Source organism: Chiloscyllium plagiosum, chromosome 21 (assembly GCF_004010195.1).
Source record: "Chiloscyllium plagiosum isolate BGI_BamShark_2017 chromosome 21, ASM401019v2, whole genome shotgun sequence".
NCBI lineage: Eukaryota > Metazoa > Chordata > Chondrichthyes > Orectolobiformes > Hemiscylliidae > Chiloscyllium > Chiloscyllium plagiosum.
This window is the reverse complement of record NC_057730.1, coordinates 54,847,662-54,874,153: the sequence shown is the minus strand read 5'-3', so window position 1 is coordinate 54,874,153 and position 26,492 is coordinate 54,847,662. Positions and strand designations below refer to the sequence as shown.

The following is a 26,492-nucleotide window of genomic DNA, read 5'->3' as shown; positions in this document are numbered from 1 at the left end:
AATATAGGGGTTGCTGTTAAGTGGTTTTTCAGGATGTGAATAGTGAATTTTATCGCTGTTTCTATCAGGTTACTATAGTTTGGCAGGTTTCAGTAGCCACAAATGGAATTTTAGCAGGTAACTTTTCACTAATTTAACTTCCATTACTTTTGAATTAATAGTAGGTATTTGTCTGGCACTAGAAGTGAGCCATATACTATGGGAAAATGGAAATGTTAGACTTCTGAAGTGAACTGCAGTTCACCAAGTGGGTTTTAGGTGTTTGGGCCACATGCAGTGGTTTTATGATCTCCTCTGTTTCAAGGCTTGAGGGGAGAACCAACTTGGCTCATGGTGTTCAGTACATGGCTGGAATTAACATGGCTTTCCATAGCTGTAAGAGCCATCTGCTGTAAAGATCAAAATGATTAAAACAAAAAAATGATTAAATGTCTAAAACTTTGAAAAGGATATCAACTGTTGGATGACTGAGTATGGTTCCCAATATTCTAATACTTCTGTTGAGATGAGGGAAGGTTTGAGAATTAAGTAAGAATTGTTAGCCACAGTGGCAGACCTATGAAATTGCCGCAGTTTTGCCAGAAATTCTGATTGCTTTAAAAACCCCTTTTGAGCACCGAAGTTATTTATGAACTGTGATTATCACTAAAGTTCTGGAAGAGGAGAATGAATGAATATTTCTGTATGTGCTTGACTGGGGCATCTAGCTGAATCTTGAGATTGACAACAGCAGAATGATTTGAACAAGGATAGGATTGAAGTAGGAACAAGAGTTTCTGCTCGGGGAAGAGCAGCCTCCTTTTGAGCAGTCATTGTGATATCCAGAAGCTCGGAGACTGTTAAATATCAGCTGGAGAATATTAATGGGAGAACTCTACACTAGCTGAGAAGCATTCTAGGTCTGCAGAAAGACCTATAGAATGTAAGTATTGGAGGACAAAGCAGTACTCTAACTTCCAAGAAACTGAATCATTAAGCTGGAAGGAAAGCAAGTAAGCTTATAAAAATAATTGCTGGAGAGGTGGTGGATGGTGATTTGGTTAGTCACCCTACCCCCTAGAGTCAGGTGGCACTGTGCAGTCTCAAGATAAAGTAGCTTGACTATTGGAATGATGATTGTAGAAGGACAACAACATGTTAATATCAAGTCAGATAAACATCAATCCTACATGCATCGAGAGCTTCACCATCTCTTGTGAACTTGATCACAATTGCAAAAATGTAGTTGTCGGATATCAAGTTGACACTATATGATGGGATAATAATTGCCAGTAGTATGCACAAAGCTGAGACCCCAGTACAGTGGGAAGAAAGATTTACAGTTCCAAATGGTAGCTACTAAGCAAAATGCACTCCAATTCAGCTGAATTAAGTCAAAATCTTTTACTGGTATCCTTCCTTCATGTTTTGAGTTTTTCACACTACACAAAGCAATTTGATTACTGTACTTTAAGCTTTAGTACACTGATATGCTCTCCAGGGCTGCACTTCCTTTTAAAAAGTTCCTGAATCATCTGGAAGTCATTAATTTTGCAATATCAAGTCCAATGCATAGTTTGATCTAATTCAATGCATTGCAGGAAACTGAAAATCTTAACAGTCAGGGAGACAGCTATCGTTAAGTGTAGAGTTGGTGATAACAAAGGAGTTTGTCATTATCTGGAAGGATGAGAGAAAAGAGATACTGAGCTGCACCTTTGCAAGTAAGATCAAGGATCATGAGCTAATTGAGCTGAATAGCTGCTCATGAGTTGTCAAATACAGACCTTGACTGAAGTGTGGAGCAAATCTCCTCTTAACTGACTGCCTTGACACTGTTAATTGCTGCTTATGCTACTAGTATTGAGTAAGCAGTCATCAATGACTCAGGGAAAACATCTTTTAATTTCACATGCTGTACCTGACAGACCTGATGAGCAGCAATGGTCCTTAGTTCATGAGTGTAGAATTTGGATTCTTTATACTGCATTTCCAAAATAACACCTCACGCTGTTGCCTCAGTCTTTCCATTTGTTGGAGGAGAATGAAATTGCTGACAAAATCATTAATGACTGTCAGATATCTAGAACGAATCTGATATCTAGTCATTGTCAGCAATCACTTGCTAATGCAAGTGATTGTCCACCTATGAAATTGTGTCACTGGTCATGGATTCTGTGGATCTTTGTGACTTTTTGGCAGGTGTTTCTGGGAGGTGGAATTAGTCCTTGACCTTGAGATAATTGGCATTCCTTTCTCGGTTCCTTTTCTGTACTTCACTTCGCAGATGAATGTTCTTGAAGAATTGCGTCCCTTCATAGAGTTTCCTTCGAGTCAGTTTCTTCTGAAGAAGGAACACCCACATGTTGTTATCACTTCAGGGAGGCTTTGAAATGCTTTCTTTATCCTCTCGTTCAAGTGTCTTCCTTGAATTGGGCAAAGAAGATTTGCTTTGGCAGTCAGAACTTGGGTACCTTAAGCACGTGACTGGCCTAGCAGAGTTGATTTCAGATGATTCTGGCCTCTGGTGCTATTAGCTGCTTCAGGGATGCTGATGATGGTATGCCTGCCCTCCCAGGTGAATCTAGCCAGTGTCTGCAATGCTGTCTGAATGGCTGAATGCACACTAAAGGCATGGAAGGTAGTCCAGTGACTAATGTCACACCATACTCTTCAGTAGTTTGTAATGATGGAATTACCATTACAACTCCTGAATACATTAAACATTGTATGTGGTGTGTATGTGAGGACAGACTAGAATGAACAGTATTTGGTTGTGATTTTCAATGTAAACCAAATGTGTGTAACTTGCAAATGATCAGTGCAGGTTTTGTTTCAGTTTGCCACAAACAGGAACAGGAGTAAGTTGTTAAACCCTTGGAGCCTGCTCCACCATTCAGTGGAATTGTGGCTGATACGACATTCCTCGGGCCATAGGCTTGTCGCAGTCAATGACTTCTGTGATCCTATGTATGTCAAGGCTTGAGAGCAGAAGCAATTTCCTTCACGTGGAATGGTAGGGGTGTTATACTGAGTTTCATGAAAATTGGACAAAATCATTTGTTTTCTTTAACCTGTGTACAATTTTCTGAACTTGTTTACCCTTTTATGCCAAGCCCGAGGGATTTGCCTTCACTCTGTCAAGTAGTAAAATTCGGACTTTGTATCTTTGGATGTTAACAAAAAAGTAAGCTTAATGGCTATCACAGTGTGAAATAGTTGCAGTAAACTTTGAAGTTCAAGGAGGAATGATATTGCTGTGTTTAGTGACTGGAAGCATGGTCTTAAACAGAAAATTAGTTTTTTGCCCAGCTGGGTTTTAGCAGTGTTCTGAGCCTATGGCTCAGAACAAAGTTGGGTTCCTCCATTTTATTTTCATTTTGAAAATTGGTTGTAGTTTAGCCATATCTAAGGCTGGCTTTTACCTGTTTTGATTTGGGTAGTCAAACACATTCTGCATTTAAATTGCATGGTTGTAAGTGGCTATTTATTTATTTTCTAAGGAGCTCTGTGGTATGGAATCCAAAGTAAAACAAAATGTACGTACCCAGAAGATCAAAAAGCAAGGATCTGAATCTCCTCCAGTTGGCAACTGCACTTCCATTTATTCCCCAGTCACTGCTAAAAATGTAGGAAATGGTGATTCGTTCAGTGGAAACATAAAGTGAGTTTTGTTTAGCATCTATAATCTAACTGGTTTTTACTTTGATTAACTTGAATAAATTTCATTTTTGATTGCGTGATTTTTGAAATTGTTTAAGCATAACTATGCTGACTATTGAGGTGAGTAGACACCAATTGCTTCACATACTTTCAATGTTAGTAATATACGAAATAAAAACTTGGAAATTCATAGTTTTTCACTTGAAAGGAATGGACAGAGGTCTCCACTGAAACACAAATGTCAAATGTTAGTGCTCAAGTCTAGCGAATATCATTCAAGTAGCTTTTAAAGGAAGTAACTTTTAAAACATCATTTAAAACCTGCATTTTTTTTTAAAAATAGGAGCGAAACTCCATCTTCTAGAAGTTCTTTGGAATCTCCCATTGATAAAATTGAGAAGAAAGCTGACTTCCGTGTCAGTTCTCCTTCTGCTTTTTCTAAGCTGTCAGTTTCAAGACATAACACACCACCTGTTGCAGGTCATGGTACCTGGTCAACCAGGTAACTTTATTTGAACTTTTGTCTACCTCCCTTACTTTAAACACAGTTTACTTCATCCAAGAGTTGAAAGCAAACCTTTAAAATTAATCACTGGTTTTAAAAAAAAAAGGAAATTGGAGATAGCTGATCCTGATTTGTAACATCAGGAGGACAAATTCAGTGTTGAAAGTTTTGCATGAGCTATGCTTTTGTATGTCTGGTAAAGGTTTAATGTTACAACGTTTGACTGTTGTGTAATTATCTTAGGAGTCCGTCCCCAAGCCTTTCAAACAGATCCTGTTCAGTAAGTGCAAATCCAGCAAACCAAACACACTATTCTGACCCTCACACTGGCCCATTTGGAAATGGTGCAGATGTACAAGTCAGCAACTTGGATTACCGAATGTCCAGAAAGGACCTACAACAAATACTACATGAAATTTTCTTAAGGCACGGCAAGGTAAACTGGCTCAATACTTATTTGATTTTGTTTTTAGGTGTAATAGTGTTTTGTATCTGAACGCTAATCCAATCAAACTATAAAGTTCTAAATGTCAGCCCAATATTAGTTGTGAAGGTTATGCTATTTTATAAATCTGTTATTTGAGCCAGACTTGCTCTAAACGTTTTATTTTGTTAGGATTAAATTCAAAATGTAAATTTCTAAGTCTGTTAAGGTCTGCATTGGAAATAATGAGAACCGTGAAAAACTTTAACACGCTTGAGCATTTGTTGGACAAGGTTGCTTTTGGAAAAGGAAATAACTATAGTCTTGCGATCAGGTTTGAAAATTTAATTTTATGCTCGTGCATAATATTTTATCCAGTGTTTATTAAAATGTTCATATTTGTAGTGTTTTCTGTACAGTGAGAATGAGTCTGATAATTGACTTGTAATGACATTTTAGCGTTTTCAAAAGTGAACTCACTGGCAGCAGAAATTTTGCAAGTTACGTACATTGTGGCATTGTTTAATTGTGGCAAAATAGTTTTCTATTATTCAGTTTGATATTTTGAGTATGCTCATTTTAATTGTTTTGGTCAATATTTTAGGTGAATCTTCTGTGTAGCAATGGAATAGTAATTATTTTTTTTGTCACATTTAATGTTTATTTCTTTCCTGGAACAGGAGGAGTGCATTTATTGAGGGTAACTAAGTAAATTGCATTTTGTTGTTGTAGATCTTTATCATGAGGAGCAATAAAAGGGTCTGTTTACATAGTTTTTAATCTTGTGTTCAGTAGACAGCTAATTGTTATGGTTTTCCATTAGATCATGGACTTAATTCTGGTTTGGTTAATCCAGCTCATCAAATTAGATAAATTAAAATACTTGACAAAACCTTTTGGCAATGATGTTGTTATTCAAAACACTTTTTTTTGGATTGCTAAATGTCATAGTCCTAGAAGTACTGCACCGAAACAAACCGTTCGGACCAACTCGTCCATGCTGACCAGATATCCTAAATTAATCTGGTTCCATATCCTCCTCAACCCTTCTTATTCACATATCCATTCAGATGCCTTTTAAATGTTGTAATTGTACCTAACTCCACCACTTCCTGTGGTAGCTCATTCCATACACGGTACCACCCTTTGCGTGAAAAAGTTGTCCCTTAGAGCCCTTTTAAATCTTTCCCCTCTCACTCTAAACCTATGCCCTCTAGTTCTGGACCCCCCCCCCCCCCCGAAAATACCTTGTCTATTTAACCTATCCATGCCCCTCATGATTTTATAAACCTCTATATGGTTGTCCCTCAGCATCTGCCGCACCAAGGAAAACAACCCCAGCCTATTCAGCCTCTCCCTATAGCTCAAACTCTAAAACCCTGGCAACAGCCTTGCAGATCTTTTCTGAATCCTTTCAAGTTTCACACTCCTTTCCTATAGGAGGGAGACCAGGATTGCATACAATATTCCAAAAGTGGCCTAACCAACGTCCTGTACAACTGCAACATGACCTCCCATCCCAACTCCTATACTCGGTGCTCTGACCAATAAAGGAAAGCGTACCAAACGCCACCTTCACTATTCTATCTACCTGCAACTCCGCGTTCAACAAACTGAGCCTGCAATCCAAGGTCTCTTTGTTCAGCAACACTCCCCAGGACCTTACAATTAAGTGTATAAATCCTGCCCTGTATTGCCTTTCCAAAATGCAGCACCTCACATTTACCTCAATTAAATTCCATCTGCTCCTTGGCCCATTGGCAATCTGATCAAAATCTTGTGGTACCCCGAGGTAACCTCCTTCACTGTCCAATGCACCTCCAATTTTGGTGTCATCTGCAAATTTACTAACTAAACCTATGTTCACATCCAAATCACTTCTATCAATGACAAAAAGCAGTGGACTCAGTAATGATCCTTGTGACACCACTAGTCACTGGCCTCCAGTCTGGAAAGCAACCCTCCACCACCACCATCTGTCTTCTACTTTTGAGCCAGTCCTGTAAGAGTGGGAGCCCTTGCTTGAAAGATGACTAAAACATCAACTTTCTTTTTCCTTTGCTACCACACCAGTTGAGAGATGTTTCATTTGCATGTAATGGCAACTGAAACCAGGCCTGGCATGATCAAGATGACACAGTACCACATCTGGTGCTTTTGACCATTTAAGCATTAATGGGGGTAGTCTTGACTTTTGAGTTGTTTTTATAATGTTTAGTTTATTCATAGTCTATAATTTTTATGTTCTAATTAATGATCAGGGTTCTTGCATGAATAATTTAAAACAAGTAGTTTTGTAAAGCTTAAAGAAAGCAAAACTATTCACTCAATTGAACTATAACTGGAGCTTTGTCTCAACGATATATAGGTAAAGAATGTCGAACTAAGCCCTCATACTGATTATCAGCTTAAGGCAACAATTCAGATGGGAAGTCTGCAGGAAGCGATCTTGGCTGTTAATAATTTGCACAGATACAAAATTGGAAGCAAAAGAATCCAAGTATCACTAGCTACTGGAAGTGCCAATAAATCACTTGTTTTACTTGGGTAAGATTGTTTTGTTTGTGTCTGTCTATCTGTCCGTCCGTCCGTGAACCATTTACCATACGGACTATTTCTAGGGAGAGGGCGGAGTGAGCAAAAGCAAATCTATTAAGCCAAGCAGTGACCTCATTGGCCGAGTTTTGAAGAGATTATCCTCCTCCACAGTCTGCAGAGGGGACATTCCTTGATAATCTGTAGCATTACTTGCCTCACCGTGAACTTTGTGCTGTGTTTAAGGCTCCATTGGTGGACATTGGCTGCAGAGGATTTCTGTGTCTTTAATCTGTTTAGCAAGGATCATTCCCACAGTAGATCAGTGTGCCGTGTGACAGATCAAGTTTGTCATAAGGAATTGAGTGACTGTTAATTGACTGTTTCCCATTGCTTGCGTCAAAAGATGCTTGCTTGTAGAACTTGCTTTAATTTGGGGTGGCAGTCTGGCAGCAGGTGGCTTGTGCAAATCATCATGGCATTAGTAAGCAAGTTGTAGCACAGATAACAACCAGCTTGTGGGTTTTGTCAGTCATTGTGTCTAATGGCATACTATTTGGGTGGAGGAGATAGTTTGATACCATATTTGAAATGAAGAGAGTTAACTACTTGTTTGAAAAAAATCACTTAATCTCCAAGTTGCTAATGATTAGAGGAAAGAGCTAATTGTCAATACATTGTTTAAAAATTTCATTTACAACTGGAGATTAGAAAACTGAACTTTAATCATGACTGAGGCAGGAGTAGGCCATTAATTCATCCAAGCATGCTCTGCCATTCTCAATCATAAGACCATAAGACATAGGAGCGGAAGTAAGGCCATTCGGCCCATTGAGTCCACTCCGCCATTCAATCATGGCTGGGCATTTCAACTCCACTTACCCGCATTCTCCCCGTAGCCCTTAATTCCTTGTGACATCAAGAATTTATCAATTTCTGCCTTGAAGACATTTAGCATCCCAGCCTCCACTGCACTCTGTGGCAATGAATTCCACAGGCCCACCACTCTCTGGCTGAAGAAATGTCTCCGCATTTCTGTTCTGAATTTACCCCCTCTGATTCTAAGGCTGTGTCCACGGGTCCTATCTCCTTGCCTAACGGAAACAATTTCCTAGCGTCCACCCATGGCAGCAATGTCATAATCCTGTGCTATCCCTGTATCCCTTTGATTCATTAATTGATTTCTTATTACTAATCTCTAGTTTGAATTCACTTAATTGCTGCAGTTCTCTACCTCCAAAGCTGAAGGTCAAAGGCTCATCATCTGAAGAAGTTCTAACTCATCTCAGTCCTAACTGACTTCCCATTTGGGTTTGGGACTCTGTTCATGAACACTAAATCCTACTTTCAAAGGAAACATCTTTTCTACATTGACTTTATCTATCCCTTCTAAGAATTATACCTGCTGCTGTGAGATCACTTCCTCCTCTTTTAAACTCGAGAATGCAGGCCCAGTCCCCTCTATAGAACAGTCCGATCATCCCAGGAATCAGCTTGGTGAATTGCACTGCCTCTGTGGCAAGTATATTATTTTTAGGGAAGAGTTCCAGAACTGTAATATCCAAGTGTGGTTTTAGCATTGTTCTGTATATTTGAGGCAAGATGACTTTTTTGGAGCATTCGAGTAAAGGAACAATAAAAACTAACGTACTGTTTGCTTTCTGAACCAATTGGTGCACTTGCGTACGAGCTTTCATTTCCTTATGAACAAGGATGATTATATCACACCACATCCCTTTGGACATAAACACACTCCATTATAAAAATACTTTGCACCTCATTCCTTCTACCAAATTGACTAATCTCTCACTCGCCATATTACATTTTAACTACAGTCCTCTTGCTGGCTCACTTAGTCTGTCGAAATCCCCTTAAAGCTTTGCTGCATCCTCCTCACAACTCATGTTTCTGTCAAATGTTGCATCATCGGCTAACTTGTAAATATTAGTCAATCCCCACATCATAATCGTAGATTGTGATCTGTCAGAGCACAAGTGCTGTTCCTTGTGGTAACCCACTGGTCACAGCCTGTTAGTCTAAGAGTGATTCATTTATTTCTACTCTCTGCTTTCTGCCTGTAACCAGTCCCCAGTCCACACAAGTATATTACCATGTACTTTAATTTTGATTACTAACCACCTCCTGAGTGAGACATTGACAAAAGCCTCCCAGCAATTCCAGCCCTACATCTAGTTCTTCCATACTGACTTTGCCAATAAGATCCTGTCTCAACTCTATCACATTTGTCAAACATGATTTCCCTATTCATAAATCCATGTTGACTTGTTGCATTTGATACAAATCTTCCATGTGTACAAGCCTGCCTTAAAATTGGAGATATTTTCGAGGAGTTAAAGTAGGTCTCAACATATGGAGACAGCACAAATGGCCACTAAACAATCTGATCAAAATAGTTTGTTCTTCACCTTGATGAACACACTTTCTATGCAACTGTCATGGCTACATCTGCTTGCTAATGTTTCTCAACTGGTTTAAACCCATTCTCTTACTCTTTGCAATATTGACTTGCCTTAACAAAAGGAAGCATTGCAGTCTGTTGCAGTGAGCAGTCCACGTTTTAAAGATTAGCAAATAAGAATAACTTTTATTTCAACTTTGAGGAAAGAATTCTGGCATCATAACAAAAGCCCCAGTAATCTGTAGTGGGATTGCTTTTGCTGACCAAGTAGTCCAAACAAAATCTTGCAAAAGTACTTGATAACTTGCGTAACGTCCTAACTTGATATTGTGTGCTGATTGTGTTTATTATTTGATTACAGCTCTGAAACCATATCCATTTTGCAGGACGCCCCTGCATGTTGCTTGCCACTGTTCAAATTCACAGAGATTTATGAAAAAAGGTACATAATAGTTACATGTCTGTGAACTGTTGGAGCATTCAACTTATTGACACAATGATTAGTTTACTGTGTTCACCTGTTTGGTTGAGAAATCTGAGGGATACAGGAATAAGTTTAAAAGTTGAGACTTGCTTTATCCCTATATTGATATGGGAGGTGCCCCTTTCTCCTTAGGAATTTCTTATGTGAAAGAATTAAATTTCATTCACCTCAAATTTTAACTGTACCATTGTTTCAGTTTTGGCTAAACTACAGAATTCAAACACTCATAACGTTTGCACCTCTTCAGTTTTGTGAGGATGTTAAATAGTACTTGAATGAAGTCTTCAAATATATTTGTTTGAAAGTTGGGAATTGATTGTAATTTTTATACTATGACAATTTTACATTTCATTGACACTTTGTGTTAAGTTGCTTGGCAGATTGGAAAGTTTGTTTTTTATTATTAGAATATTGTCCAATTCAGAACTTGTGTTCCAAGTACCAAGTTCATTTTGTTTATACATAACTTTTTGTGGCACCGAAACTGACTGATATGCTTCAGAAAACTCCATAACTGTTGAAGTAACTTGAATCTACCACCCTCTAGATTTGGACACAAGTTGTTTGTGTCAGATTTGTACAAGTTAACAGACACAGTGGCTATCCGTGACCAAGTGAATGGAAGAATGGTTTGTCTCCTGCCCAGCAGTCAGACAAGGCAGAGCCTTCTGAGTTCTGTATTATCATACGATAGTTCATCATCCAACTGCAGCCCCGTTATCTTTGAGGAGCTAGAATACCATGAACCAATCTGCAAACAGCACTGCTCCAATAATGGCTATAAGTAAGATTCACATTTTTATATTAACAAATGTTTACTCTTCAATGGAACATGTAATATCATCTTCCTCCTTTTATAATTATCTTAGTATGTTTTGTAAGACATTGTGCTCCAAAAATAATGGAGACGTGCTATGAGACCAAATGTTTTTGTTTCCACACTTTACTTTTTTGCATATCCTAAAGACACTTTGTTTTTTTGTGGAATTTTGCTATTCTGAATTGCTACATTTTTTTGAAATAAGTTAATATAACTGCATGCCATGGAATAACATTTTTTTTCTGGTTGCAGTGAAAATGAATTTGATCCTGATTCTTACAAAATACCATTTACAATATTGTCCCTGAAAACATTTGCGCCACAGGTACATAGCCTGTTACATACCCATGAGGGTACTGTGCCTCTCCTTAGGTGAGTAGTACATTCTGTTTGTATGAGCAATGTTTGGATTAGAGAGAAGGGTGATTCCAAAATTTCAGTACTGCCTTGTGACCTGCGTTAGCTCTTTAAAGTTCCTGTTCTAATTGACTTTTGTACAAAAATTCCAAGGATGAAGTGAAAACCTCCTTGATGTTGGCTACATTGCCCACAGTTTCAAAAATGTCCACTAGCCTATTTATTTTGCCAGATATATATTGTGACAATCAATCCTTTTTCAGCTGAGGGAGTGAATTGAAAAGATTACTTGATGTGAGCTAGTAAAATCCAGTCTTTCTGGGTTCTGGAGTTGCCAACTTTGAAGGCATTTCTGTAGGTTGATTGTGTAATGTCCTGATCATGCTATAATCTGCAAATGTTAGATTAGTATGAGTCTATGACTATAAATCTTGGATTTTCCATTATGTTGAATATTTTTGCTTGTAATTGTGGACCAGGATTTTGTATAAAAGTTCTGAATTGGGGGAGGGGAAAGAGGGGAAACTGATTTATTGAAGACCAATTATCTTGGCTAAACCTGAAGGTGTTAGCAACTTTGATTCCACCAGTAACGAAATATGATTTGTTGAAAGTGTATGAGTAATCTCATACTACTTGCGCCTGCAATACCTTTTTTAAGTAGCAGTTATCAATCAAAGCAAAGTAATGTGGATGCTGGAGCTCAGAAATACAAACCGTGCTAGAGAAAGCTAAGTCTGACAGCATCTGCATAAAGAGAAAATCTTAACTTTGAGTCCAGAATGACTCATTTTTTATCTATCTGCCTTCATTTCTCGGCTATGGGCTTCCATTGAATTGGACGACTCTTTATAGTCAAAGTATTGCAGATGTTTGCTTTCTGTAGGTCGCTGACCATTCTATATTTAATGTCTACCATCAGGCCAGCAAGATTTTACTGGCTGATTCAGTCTGTTTTGCTGAGAAAGCACTTTCCATAGCCAGCAAGTTCTGGCTTGGGAGTTGAACACTGAACTTGCCCAACTTTGGGCATGTTGCCCACTGTATTACAAGGCCTTCCTGATGATCTGGTCATAATTAGTTTATTGGGACATTACACCATCTGTAATAGCTAAGTGATTCTGGAAGCCCATGAAGTTTTACTGCTTTGTGGCAGAAAGTCCTAGCTTACAGTCGGTACAGACCCTATACAATTTGTGTAATCACCAAGGAAAGCTGAGAAATTTTACTGAAAGGCCAGGAAAAGAGGGAAATTGGTCAAATTCCACTTTTACCTTTCTTAATGATCAAGACACTAGTCATATGAGATCATATGGGTCTGCTTTACAACCGAAAATACATACCTCCATAAAGTCAAGCAGTACTCCCTCGGACCTTGCCATTAAGTGTATAATCCCTGTTAAGATTTACTTTCCCAAAATGCAGCACCTTGCAGTTATCTAAATTAAACTCCATCTGCCACCTCTCAGCCCATTGGCCCATCTGATCAAGATCCTGTTATAATCAGAGGTAGGTAACCTTATTAGCTGTCCACAACGCCTCCAATTTTGGTGTTATCTGCAAACTTACTAACTATATCATTCATGTTCATATCCAAATCATTTATATAAATGATGAAAGGTAGTGGACCCAGCACCGATCCTTGTGGCACTCCACTGGTCACAGGCCTCCAGTCTGAAAAACAACCCTCCATCACCATCCTCTGTCTTCTATCTTTGAGCCAGTTCTGTATCCAAATGACGAGTTCTCCCTGTATTCCATGAGATCTAACCTTGTGAACCAGTCTCCCGGGGGAACCTTGTCAAACACCTTACTGAAGTTCATATAGATTACGCCTACTGTTCCGTCCTCATCAATCTCTTTGTTACTTCTTCAAAAACTCAATGCAGTTATTGGGATACATAAACACTTTGTTCCTTTTTAAGCTTTCTGGACTGTTATGCTGCAGAATTTGCTGTTTTGAAGATCGTGGAGGAGGGGCAGGGTGGTGTTCCTTTGGAGCACCTCATAACCTGTGTCCCTGGTGTTAACATTGTTACTGCACAGGATGGCATTAAAGTTGTGAAATGGGTGCAGAACAAGCCTCCACCACTTAATGCCGGTAAGTTGACACTTCCTCATTTCAAACAATGCATGTGTTACTGTAATATTGAAGAATGAATGTAATTATAGTGGTTATTCTGATTTTGTTTGAACTACAGTTAATTTTTTTAGCCTGATGGCTTTTACAAGCTGTGGAACCACTCGTCTTTCTGTTGTTAAAGTGAATCTGAAGCATAACAAATTGTTTAACATCTAGTCATTCTGCAATGGCATTCGACACATTGTTTTAAAAAAAAAAGCCTTTTGGATCAGGCTGGGTTAGAGTAGAGGGGGTACAATTCAGTCTTTGTCATGCATTTTGTCATTCCAATGTTTCAAGCCTCACCTTTCAAACAAACTAGCCAAGCTGCTGCATTGTAATTGCACCTGTCTTCAAATCATGCTGCTGCAATGTCCCAGGGCACAGGTTGAGTTGAAGCATTACATGTAAATGTGAATATAGGACTTAAGTGGTGCATAAAGGCTCAGGCATTTAGTAAATAGAGAATTGGTTAATTTTGAGTTCTACCTATTTTTTTAAAGAAACACTGAACATGTTAATCCTCATTGCAATCAGGCTACAAACCTTTATTTTCTTGGGTTGGATATTTGTGTGCAAGAACAATGCTTGTTTGCCATAGAACTACTTTTTATTTCTTGTGGATAATTTATAGGTATTATTGCCTCCAGAAAGTGATCGTATTTGGCACGCAAACATCACATTGCAATCAAATTTGCTCCCTACCCTGATTTTCCAGCATACTTGAAAATGAGACCTGAGTAATTAGATGGTTCTGAAGTAACACCATAAGAACAGGAGTCTGGCCTTGATTTCCCCTAATGATCAAGAACCTGTCAGCTTTTAAAAGTAGACAAGAACTGTCTCTACATCTGTCTGTGGCAATTTCCAAACACAGACATCCTCAGAAGACATTTTTCCTTATCTCAATGAGATTACACCTCAATTTCCGGAATTTCCAATGAGTAGAGTCCTAACCCGTTTAAGCGAAAGTGAGGACTGCAGATTCTGGAGTTTGGAAATTAGAGTGGTGCTGGCAAAGCACAGCAGGTCAGGCAGCACCTGAGGAGCAGGAAAATCGACGTTTCAGGCAGGAGCCCTTCATCACGAATGAGGCTGGAAGCCTCGGGGGTGGAGAGATAAATGGGAAGAAGGTAGTTGAGTGCAAGAGGTGGATGGTTCCCTGAAGCGCTCTGTGAGAAGGCATCCAGTCTCCCCAGTGTAAAGGGGACTGCGTTGGGAGTAACGGATGCAATAAATGACATTCGTGGAAGTGCAGGTGAAAATTTGATGAATGTGGAAGGCTCCTTTGGGGCGGGGGGGGGGGGGGATGTTAGAGCCTTGGATGGAGGTGAGCCTTTGCTCATTAAACGGTCCCTTAACCATCCTACTGAACTGTCTCTGATTTAAAAAAAAAAAATAAAAAATATCCTGTTAGTAAAAATAGGATATAAGATTGCAGTGCTAAAGTTGTAGAGCACTTTTGTCCTAGTCAGCAGCTTAAATGCTTCATTCAGACTCCTCTTCAAAAAACAAGGAAATTATTCCCTGCCCAAAAAAATGATCCAACAAAATTCGGTAACATTTGACCCTCGAGGTTAGGAAGAATGAATGATGTGGAAGTAAAGAAAAGCTCAGACTTGAAATCGAAGGGAAATGGAAGAGGGCCTTGTGAAAGGCACAAACGATTTAAAAGGTGGTTAATCCAGCACACTTGTTCTTGTAAAAGTACAGAATCTAACAAACTCTGGGGGAAAGACTGAAGGTGATCTCTGGAAAATGTCAAGTTATGTTTAATGCCATAATTGATCATGCATTTTGTTTTCACTTGAGATGTGAGCATCTCTAGCTGACCAGCATTTTTTGCCTGTCCCTTGTTGCCCTTGAGAAAGTGATAGTGAGTTGCCTTGAACCACTGCAGTATAACTAAGTGGTTTGCTAGGCCACATCAGAGGGCAGTTGAGAGGGCATCAGAGGGCAGTTTGAGCCTGGAGTCACATGTAAGTCAGACTAGCTGAGGATGGCAGATTTCCAACCTGAACAACACAAATGGACCAGATGGGTTTTTCTAACAATTAACAATGGTATCATGATCATCAGACTCTTAATTCCAGATTTTGTTTATTCAATTGAAGCTCATCCATCTACTGAGACAGGATTCTAATCCAGTGCATTGACCTCATGATCTAATTTCAGAAATTTAAGACATTAGGTTTTTTAATGATGCTTTTGATTTACAACTGCAGAATTTATTTGCTATTTTATGCTGGGTTTATAGCACAGCTATCTGACTGGTTGAAGCTTGTCAGCTATCTGGTTTGGAACTAAATCTTTAGAGAAGCTGTAAGAACATTTAACTTCTCATTTTAGCCCTTCTCCTATTTAATCCATCCCTGGAATTGGAAAGTTCTAAGTAAAATACGAAGTGTCCCACTGGAAAAAATGTTTGTTAACACAGTCTGGATTAAATGATGCTGTTACTAATTTTCGTGAAAACAAGTTGATTCTGGTAAAGCTTTGTAACTGAAATATTGAAATATTGTTTGTGGAACACTTGATCAGAAATGGTAATGTGATGGTAGTGTTTCTTATGTGCAAACTTGAAATGCCAAATCCATTCTCTACTTTTTTCTATAGATCCCTGGTTGCTACGTTGTAAAAGTCCTGTGGGAAATCCTCAGCTTATTCAGTTTAGCAGAGAAGTAATCGATCTCCTAAAGAGCCAGGCTCACTGTTTAATATGTCAACACAAGTTTATACCAACCTACCATCACCATTTTGGGAAGCAGTGCCGAGTTTCAGACTATGGCTTCTCAAAATTAGTGGAGTTGCTGGAAGCAGTGCCTCATGTTCTGCAGGTGAGTTTTATTGGATTATAAATCAGTTTTAAGCATAAACTGCTAGTTTAGGCTTTTATCACCAATGAGTAGCGTCTTGGAAGTGTCAATTAGATTGCATTTAAATTTTTTTTTTCTCGACAATATTTGTGCATTTTAAGTATCATTACTTCCTGTTTCTGTAGTGGCAATGAACCTGGTGTGTGTGTGTGTGTGTGTGTGTGTGTGACTATTGGCAGTAGCAGGTCATTGTAGCATCAGGGCAGTAGCTCATGGGAGAAATCAAGGCTAGGAAGAACCATTACAACTAGCAGTAGTGAAAACGCTATGAAACATCAAGACAGGTGAATCACTGAAATAAAGACTACAATGATTTTAACACGGAAAAGGCCAAACAAACCTCTCTAGGCAGGTACAGGGAGAACACAAGTCCTACTACAACTCAATTTTGACACAGGACCTAAGAGTATTGTGAATACAATGCAGGAATTCACATCGATAGAAGCTCAATCCTAATTGAGAGACGTAGGTCTGGACTAATTTCACACCAAAAAGCTCAAACTAACAATTTCACTTTTAGATACTGGTAATTTTCTCACCTTCCAAAATGCAAGCTTTTAAATCTCACTTGGAAGGTGAGAAAGTTACCAGTATCTAAAAGTGAAATTGTTAGTTTGAGCTTTTTGGTGTGAAATTAGTCCAGACCTACGTCTCTCAATTAGGATTGAGCTTCTATCGATGTGAATTCCTGCATTGTATTCACAATACTCTTAGGTCCTGTGTCAAAATTGAGTTGTAGTAGGACTTGTTCTCCCTGTACCTGCCTTGAGATGTTTGTTTGGCCTTTTCCGTGTTAAAATCATTGTAGTCTTTATTTCAGTGATTCACCTGTCTTGATGTTTCATAGCGTTTTCACTACTGCTAGTTGTAATGGTTCTTCCTAGCCTTGATTTCTCCCATGAGCTACTGCCCTGATGCTACAATGACCTGCTACTGCCAATAGTCTCATGAAATCTCACTGTAAAACTGAGAGTTTACACTAACACTTGAATCAGTGTGCTGTCAGCTGAAATAAATCTCCACAATTGGTGTTTCTGTCTCACCATCTTCAGAAATATATTCAACAATCAAATAATTGAGTTTGTTGTTTGAAAGTGTCACTTTGAAGAAACTGCAAGTGCTTGGTAGTCTCCCAAGTCTGCATGTAATCATCTGATTTTAAATGGAAGTAATTGCCGTATAATATTATGAGACTCCTTTTTTTGTGTTTGATCAAGTTATGCATTTTGCTTATACAAAAGGCTTGTGAAAACCCCAATGTTTACTCATTAGAATTTTACTCATAACTTGCCATTCAAAAGTCATGAGTTTTCAGATCTGTCTTGTATACTGACAATTGCAATCTAAATGATTTACCCCTATCATTTATTATAGATCCTTGGCTTGGGCACAAAACGCCTACTTACGTTAACACATCGAGCACAAGTAAAACGTTTTACCCAAGATCTACTTAAACTTCTCAAATCTCAAGCCAGTAAACAGGTTTTTGTAAGAGAATTTGGACAAGCCTACCATTGGTAAGTGTGATCCTTAAATTCTGTTTAGCTCTTTAAAATTGGTTCCTTTAAGTAAGGAATGGAGAGTATTTTTTAATCTTGGCACCTGAAGTCAGCATCTAGCTGCATCTCTCTGCCCTAGCTTAGCCAGATAATTCTCTGCACAGTAGCGAATCATTCATTCCCATAGCTGTGATCCCACCGGTTGGAGAATGCTGCACCTTTGCAGGTCAGTGTTCTGGGCCCATGCTGGTTTTCAGCTGGATAGCAACTACAAAAATTCTTGTCAACATAAAACCCGTTGACTAGCACTGGTGGCTAGAATTAGTCCTCTTTTCCTGTACTTATACTTTGGAGATACAGAATTAATAAGCATCCTCTGTACTTTTTATGAAGGTTGACTGAAGCATTATTGTAGACTCTAGAAGCTATTTGTAGGGTTGGACATAAATTTTGAATTTACAGACTTAGCATGTGAAATAAGCAGTGAGTCTTCTGCCACTGTGATGCTGAGGCACTGGGCTGAGATGTATAATAGTTGAGAGAAGCTAGCAATTCCAATGAGCATCCGCATGTATTGGTTCACACTACAAGTAATACTTGTGTGTAGAAGTTAGTAATTTGGAGCAGTTTATGGCTATTGATAAATTATAGTGCATGATTAGAAACCGTGAGATAAGGTTTGGACAGCAAAGCCATTTTGGTTTCAATTTTCTGCATTTTGATTCTGTTTAGGTGTTTTTCGAAGGACTGGAATGTCACAGACTATGGTGTATGTGAATTAGCCGATCTTCTTTCAGAAATACCAGACACTACAATTTGTGTTTCACAGCAGGATGATGATACTGTGATTTCTATCCCTAAGCGAGGTGCTCTTTCTTTTTAATTGTGTTGTATTCATTCTTTTGGCATAGTTCTTCTAAATACAACAGAATTCCTGTTAACTCAGCTGCATGGTCATGCATGCAAAATGCAAGGAGGAGCAAGTCTGTGGCCACCTTGGTGAGATTTATTTTTCTTACAGTGGCTGGGTAAATGAGTGGAGGGGAGGGAAATAATTGAGTTACAAAGTTTTTTTTAATATGATGATGGAAAAGATAATCTACCCTAAGGGCAGCACGGTAGCCCAATGGTTAGTATGCTGCCTCTCAGCGCCAGGGACCTGGGTTTTATTCCACCCTCTGGCAATTGTGTGTGTACAGTTTGCACATTCTCCCTGTCTGCAGGCGTTTCCTCCAGGTGCTCTGGTTTCCTCCCATAGTCCAAAGATGTGCAGGTTAGGTGGATTGGCTGTGCTAAATTACCCATAAAGTCCAGGGAAGTGCAGGCTACATGGGATAACCATGGAAAATGCAGGGCTCCAGGGATTGGGTATAAGGTATGGGTCTGGGTGCGTTACTCTTTGGATGATCGGTGTGAATTTGTTGGTCCAAACAGCCTGCTTCCACACTGTAGGGATTCTATTGTCAGCAGTCTATGCAATGTGCATATGCACACTCACTATTATGATTTTAGGAAATGTTGGGATTTATCGTCATTCCCAGTTGCTGTAATGTTATGAATCGGCCACGTTTGATCTAGGCCAGACTGGATAGAGGTGATACTTTGTTTCTTGAAGAAAAGTTATAAATTTATTTAGGATTTATAACCATCTAGCAAGCTTCTCCATTTTATAGTGGCCTCGGGTTGACTAGTTCATTGAATTCAATTTCACAACAGGCTTGGGTGAAATTTCAATGTACAACCACTATTTCCTAGTTCAGTACTATAACTAAGTGCCCATTTATGCTCGTTGCAGCCGCAAACGTGAAATGTGAACATTGCAATTGGAAATCTGTATGTCAACAGATGCTTTGTGGCTCAGGTCAAGCAATGGCATTGTCCAACAAATTTTGAAATTGTTATTTCACAGTTGTTTGTGTATACTTTTTCTTACAAACCAAAGTTTTTAATAATTGTTTCATCAACTAGCCATGAGTAAACCACAGGTAGTTCACCAATATTTCTAAACGTGATCTAGACTTTAGATCTTCAACTTGTAATTTCACTGTAATATGCCACCGAACTTAACAGTGAGTAACTTTGCATGCTTTTGAAAATTGCATATTATGTTCAATCTTTAGAAAATTATTTGAATTTTATTCTAGAACGCACTCCAGAAGAAATAGAGAGGACAAAGCAGTTCGCTAAAGAGGTTGTGGATTTATTGCGGCATCAATCTCATTGTCGTATGCCCTTTAGTAAATTTATTCCGGCTTATCACCATCACTTCGGGCGTCAATGCAAGCTCACTTACTATGGATTTAACAAACTCATAGAACTGTTTGAAGCTATACCTGAGGTATTGCAGGTGAGTGTAAGCCCATGTGGATTTGGTTAACTGCAGGAAGCCAGGAGTATAGAGATATCCAAGCAAATAGTTTCTAGTAGCTCGAACTCCCTCATTGTTGTTTGACTTAGATCAGCTTTAATTCTGCTCTTTCTGGTTTATCATTTATCCATATCCAGTATTAGAAAATTAGTTTATAAACTTTGTCACTTTATTGAGCGCAGTATTCCTGAGGTATTGCAGGTGAGGTATATGTGGTGTTGAAATTTAAGCAGATGGCGCAGAATTAAGCAGCGGATTAAATGTAATCAAAAAAAGAGAAAATGCTGGAAAATCTTAGCAAGTCTGGCAACATCTGTAAGGAGAGAAAAGAGCTGACGTTTCGAGTCTAACTGACCCTTTGTCAAAGGATTAAATGTAATACTGTAAACTAACTACAATTGGTATACACATTATTGACCAATCAATAAAATGTGGAATGCAAAATGTTTTCAATGTTCAGTTAATTTTTGGAAACATTTTGTATTTAATGCTCAAATATTCAGTTTTGACTCAATCCCACTCTGTTGAATTAGATATGCTCTGTCAACACTGAGACTACATGTATATGCTATTTTCATGTGTTTAAATGTGTAAATCAATGGTTAAATATGAAATGTGTGGATTTTAAACAGTTATTTAATTAGCTAGTTTATATGCTCTCTGATTGTCAAGGACGACATCAGGGCGTTGCTGAGAGATGATATAGGTTTTATGGAGAATAAGGTTGAATCCATTTGGGTGGAAATTAGAAATTCTAAGAAAAAGTCACTGATAAGTGTAGACTATAGGCCACCAAATAATAACATCACATTGGGACAGGCATTAAACAAAGAAATACTAATGCCTGTAAAAATAGTATGCCAATTATTGTGGGGGATTTTAATCTACATGTCGATTGGTCAAACCAGCTCAGTCAGGGTAGCCTTGAAGAGGAATTTGAGTTTTCTTGAATAGTATGTAATGGAACTGACGAAAGGAAGCTTTCCTAAATATGGTCCTGTGTAATGAGACAGGAATAGTTAATGACCTCGTAATTAGGGATCCTCTTGGAAGGAGCAATCACAGTATAGTTGAATAGAGAATACAGATGGAGAGTGTGAAGATAAAATCCAGTAACAGTATCCTGTGCTTAAACATGGGAGACTACAATAGAATGAGGGAGGATTTGGCTAAAGTAGACTGGAAACAAAGATTTTATGGTGGGACAGTTGACGAGCAATGGATTTTGAAAAATTAATTTGAAAGTGCTCAGCAAAAGAATACTCCAGTGAAAAGGAAGGACTGTAAGAAAAGGAGTATAAGAAAAATCTGCCAGGGGTGTCTAAGGAAATAAGGGAGGCTATCAAATTGAAAAAGAAGGCATACAAAGTAGCCAAGAACAGCAGGAAGCCAGAAGTTTGGAAAAGCAGCCAACAATAGCTGTAAAGAAAAGTAAGATAGAACATGAGAAAAAAAAACTGGCACAGAAATATAAAGCCATAGCGAAAATTTCTATTAAATAAAACAAAAAAGAGTGGCTAAAGTAAACGTTTGTCCTTTAGAGGATGAAAAGGGGTATTTAGTTATGGGATATGAGGAAATGGCCGAGGCATTGAACATATTTTGTATCGTTCTTCACAGTGGAGGACACCAATAACATCTCAATCATTGACAGAGATGAAGGTAGATGAGGACCTGGAAACAATCATTATTACAGAAGAACTAGTGTTGGGCAATGGAGCTAAGGATAGACTAGTCTTCTGGCCCTGATGGAATGCATCCCAGGGTACTAAAAGGGATGGCAGAAGAAATAGCCAGTGCACTTGTGGTAATTTTCCAAAATTCGCTGGACTCTGGGTCAGTCCCAGCAGATTGGAAAACAGCAAACGTGATGCCAGTGTTTAAAAAGGGAGGTGGACAAATGGGGAATTATAGACTGCTTAACTTAACTTCTGCAGTGGGGAAGATTCTTGAGTGTATTGTCAAGGAAGAAATAACAAGGTATCTCGATAGAAATTGGACAGTTGGGCTGACGCAGCATGGGTTCATGAAGGGCAGGTCATGCTTAACAAATCTTTTGGAATTCTATGAAGACATTACGAACAAGGTGGACAACAGGGAGCTAGTGGATGTGGTGTGCCTAGATTTTCAAAAGGCCTTCGACAAGGTGCCACACAAGAGGCTGCTACATAAGATAAGGATGTGTGGCGTTACGGACAAAGTATTAGCATGGATAGAGGATTGGTTGACTAACAGGAAGCAAACAGTGGGGATAATGAGTGCTATTCTGGTTGGCAATTAGTAACTAGTGGTGTGCCACAGGGATTGATATTGGGACTACAGTTATTCACAATTTGTGTAGATGATTTGGAATTGGGGACCATGTGTGATGTCAGAGTTTGCAAATGACACTAAGGTGAGTGGCAGAGCAAAGTGTGCAGAGGACTGAGAAACTGAGAATCTGGCAGATCGAATAAAATGTTAACAAATGTGAAGTCATACATTTTGGTAGGAGTAACAACAAAAGAAATTATTAGATTAGATGATTAGATTAGATTAGATTACTTACAGTGTGGAAACAGGCCCTTCGGCCCAACAAGTCCACACCGCCCCGCCGAAGCGCAACCCACCCATACCCCTACATTTACCCCTTACCTAACACTACGGGCAATTTAGCATGGCCAATTCACCTGACCTGCACATCTTTGGACTGTGGGAGGAAACCAGAGCACCCGGAGGAAACCCACGCAGACACGGGGAGAACGTGCAAACTCCACACAGTTAGTCGCCTGAGGCGGGTATTGAACCCGGGTCTCTGGCGCTGTGAGGCAGCAGTGCTAACCACTGTGCCACCGTGCCGCCCACTTGAATGGTAAAAAGTAGCAGCATGCTGCTATGCAGAGGGACCTTGATGTCCTTGTGCATTAATCACAAAAGGTTGGTCTGCAGGTACAACAGGTAATTAGGAAGGCAAATGGAATTTTGTCCTTCATTGCTAAAGGGATTGAGTTTAAAAGCAGGGAGGTTATGTTACAGCTGTACAGGGTGCTGAAGGTCACACCGGAGTATTGTGTGTGGTTTTGATCTTGTTATTTGAAAATTGATATAACTGGCACTGGAGGGGGTGCAGAGGAGGTTCACTAGGTTGATTCTGGAGTTGAGGGGGTTGGCTTATGAGGAGAGACTGAGTAGACTGGGATTATATTCATTGGAATTTAGAAGGATGAGGAGGGATCTTATAGAAACATAAAATTATGAACGGAACAGCTAAGATAGAAGTAGAGAGGATGGCAGGTGAAACTAGGACGTGATGGCCTCAAAATTACAGGGAGCAGATGTCGGACTGAATTGAGAAGGAGCTTCCTCACCCAGAGGGTTGTGAATCTGTGGAATTCTCTGCCCAGTGAAGTAGTTGATATTACTTCAGTAAACGTTTTTAAAGCTAAGATTTTTTTTTTGAACAATAAAGCAATTAAGAATTATAGAAAGAAGGCAGGTAAGTGGAGCTGAGGCCATGACAAGATCAGCCGTGATCTTATTGAGTGGCAGAGCAGGCTCATAGGGCCAGACAGCCGACTCCTGCTCCGCATTCTTATGTTCTTAATTTTAGAACTGTTTTCTCTTGCCAACATGAAGTGTTTTGAAAATTTCTACCCAGTATACTCAAACAAAGTATTGATTTGGCAGAATTAGACTATAGTAAGTAGTTTTATTACTCAATACGATTCTTTGAGAAGACATCACATTTGTGAACTTTCAGCTGTTTATAGAGCTGTAATGTAAATCATATGGTCCACAGGTCCTGGAGTGTGGAGAGGAGAAATTCCTTGTTTTAACTGAAAGTGAGCAAATTAAGGCACTGACAGCCCAGCTTGTTAAATTGCTAAGATCACAAAAGGACAATTGTATGACACTTTCTGATTTCCTTCTGGAGTATAACAATACATATGGATATACTCTGCGTCTGCAAGACTATGATGTCAATACTGTTGCAGAACTTATGCAGAAACTCTGCCATGTTGCAAAGGTATGTTGCATAGTTATTTTGTACTGATGTCTCTAAAGCAACATTTATTCAGTCAACTTCAAATTAAGTATAATTTCTTTTTGTGCACACTTCCCCCCACCCTACAAGATTTCCAGCACACCAAAAGGTAAACAGCTCCAGCTGATAAATAGGAAGTCCCTTCGTACTGTAACTGCTCAACTTCTTGTGCTGTTGATGTCTTTGGATGATGTCTCGTGCCTCTCAGTTGATGATCTTAAAAAGCATTTTGATACAACCTATGGAAGTCCTCTTGTTCCCTCTGAATATGGTTTCATGTCTTTGACAGAGTTGTTGAAGAGTTTGCCGTACTTGGTTGAGGTATGAATTCTGAAATTCTTTATTGTGCATTGTTTCTGAAAGCTGCTTTTACAGCAGACTTTGTTTTAACCAGTACCTTATTAACCAGCACACTCGATAATCTGGCAAAAATTATAAATTGAAATACAAGACATTTACTATATTATCACAATGTCCAGGTAGTCGGGTCAGGATAAGATTGAGAAAGCTGTTCGCCAGTAACTTTCCTTTAAGGCAAGGTTGCATCATTATTTGTGCTTTATGCTGTAAATAAAGTGTCAGTGATGTGTATGTTCCCTGCATTATATTTCTATTACTTAATGTATGTTTTTATACTTGGATTATGCAGATGTCTTGATCAACTGCATACTCTTGTCCCATAGGTGCTGGTTACTAAGACATTTGCTGTATTTCATTGTTGGGATTGTACAACTGTACCAGTAGAAATTGTTGCATATTTCTCTGTCTGACCTTTTTTGAAATCTTCACATAATATCATCTAATTTCACCCCTCCTCTACCCCCAATTGTTCCTTATCTTGAATTGAAGCATGTGTATTATGCCAATAGACAATAGGTGCAGGAGTAGGCCATTCTGCCCTTCGAGCCAGCACCACCATTCATTATGATCATGGGTGATCATCCTCAATCAGTATCCTGCTCCTGCCTTATCCCCATAACCCTTGATTCCACTATTCTGAAGAGCTCTATCCAACTCTTTCTTGAAAGTATCCAGAGACTTGGCCTCCACAGCCGCCTTGGGCAGAGCATTCCACACACCCACCACACTCTGGATGAAGAAGTTTCTCCTCAACTCTGTTCTAAATGGCCTACCCCTTATTTTTAAACTGTGTCCTCTGGTTCTATATTCTTTTCCCATGTGCTAGAGAAGCTTCTAATAGAAATCTCATTTTCATATCTAGAGACGTTCTGCTTGATTTCACATGTTAGGATCCAAAGAGATTTGAAAACTTAGGGTATGGGAGAGATTTCTTCCATGCTTTAGCAATTTGTTTGGTTTGTTAATAAATACTTTAGTAAAGCATTCAGACATTATCTCTTAGGGTCCCTTGGTCTTTAGTTCAGAGGGGAAACTTTTCACGTTGGAAGGCCGCATTATGTTAGTTGTAATCTAATAAGGCTGCATCCAAGAAATTTCAATTATATATTCTTCAAAATTCACATTATTTTGTAAAAGTCTAACTACTATGCACTAACTAAATAAAAAAATGTTAATTCTAAAGTTAACTAACCTTTTAATGACTTTGACTGCTTTTTGTAGGAAAGCATTTGAATATTTGGTTGCAGCATGGAGGTCTGCAGTTTTAGCTGATCCTCTAGATGGGTATCCGTCATTTGTGACCTTAAGGGCGTCTTTATTTTGGTTAAGTAGGAGAATGTAGATTCACAGCAATGTGATTGTAAAGCAAGAAAGTATTTTTCTTGCATGTTGCCGAAGGCATGGGTACTCTATTGTATTTTTCCATATTTCAATCGGATCTTAGCATCAAATAAAGACTTTAAAATGTCATCTTCTGAGAGCTCAATCAATTCTATCTGTAGTTCTTGGAGACATCAACTAGGTGAGGTTGAAATGCTAATTTGTGTGATGTCATGATTCTCAAAGTCAGAGAACCTTTCATTGTATTCTCCAATTAATAAGTCTTTAACAGCTGCGTATTCTTCAAATGATTCGCAAGAATCCTGTTCATCAATGACCTTTGCTAACTGGGGAAAATGTTCATCCGAAATTTCCTTTTGAAGAAAGAGTTTTGTAAAAAGATAGCTTTTTTTCGAAATGCTTGGATTTTTTGCCACATCATATATAGACTTAGCTTTACCTTGCAAAGAAATATTCAAGTAATTTTGTTTTGACACGATATCTCACAGAAATGCAGCATTTCTGTAGAAAATTTCTTTCACTAATTCGCATTGCTGCCTCTTCTTCATAAACAATTATCTGTTCTCACAAAGATAAAATTTGTGCTAACACCTGTCCCTGTGATAGCCAATGCACTTTAGAATGATACGGCAAATCCACGCTGAATACCTTATCATTCAACTTTAGCATGTTATGAAACTGACGATGCCTGTTGCATTTGCACAAATATAGTTAAC

At 38.8% G+C, this 26,492-nt stretch overlaps 1 protein-coding gene across 3 annotated transcripts in view; it reads left to right on the top strand.

Moving 5' to 3' along the window:
- Positions 1-26,492, top strand: part of LOC122560899 (meiosis regulator and mRNA stability factor 1) — a 48,583-nt gene that overhangs the window by 11,832 nt on the left and 10,259 nt on the right. For all 3 annotated transcript variants that reach the window (XM_043712131.1, XM_043712132.1, XM_043712130.1), the window contains exons 8-21: positions 3,483-3,643; positions 3,986-4,144; positions 4,391-4,583; positions 6,940-7,118; positions 9,887-9,967; positions 10,557-10,793; positions 11,082-11,201; positions 13,112-13,287; positions 15,925-16,145; positions 17,559-17,701; positions 18,416-18,549; positions 19,828-20,030; positions 23,830-24,057; positions 24,166-24,396. In XM_043712131.1, coding sequence (XP_043568066.1) covers positions 3,483-3,643; positions 3,986-4,144; positions 4,391-4,583; positions 6,940-7,118; positions 9,887-9,967; positions 10,557-10,793; positions 11,082-11,201; positions 13,112-13,287; positions 15,925-16,145; positions 17,559-17,701; positions 18,416-18,549; positions 19,828-20,030; positions 23,830-24,057; positions 24,166-24,396 — 2,466 coding nt within the window. The remainder of the gene's footprint in view (positions 1-3,482; positions 3,644-3,985; positions 4,145-4,390; positions 4,584-6,939; positions 7,119-9,886; positions 9,968-10,556; positions 10,794-11,081; positions 11,202-13,111; positions 13,288-15,924; positions 16,146-17,558; positions 17,702-18,415; positions 18,550-19,827; positions 20,031-23,829; positions 24,058-24,165; positions 24,397-26,492) is intronic.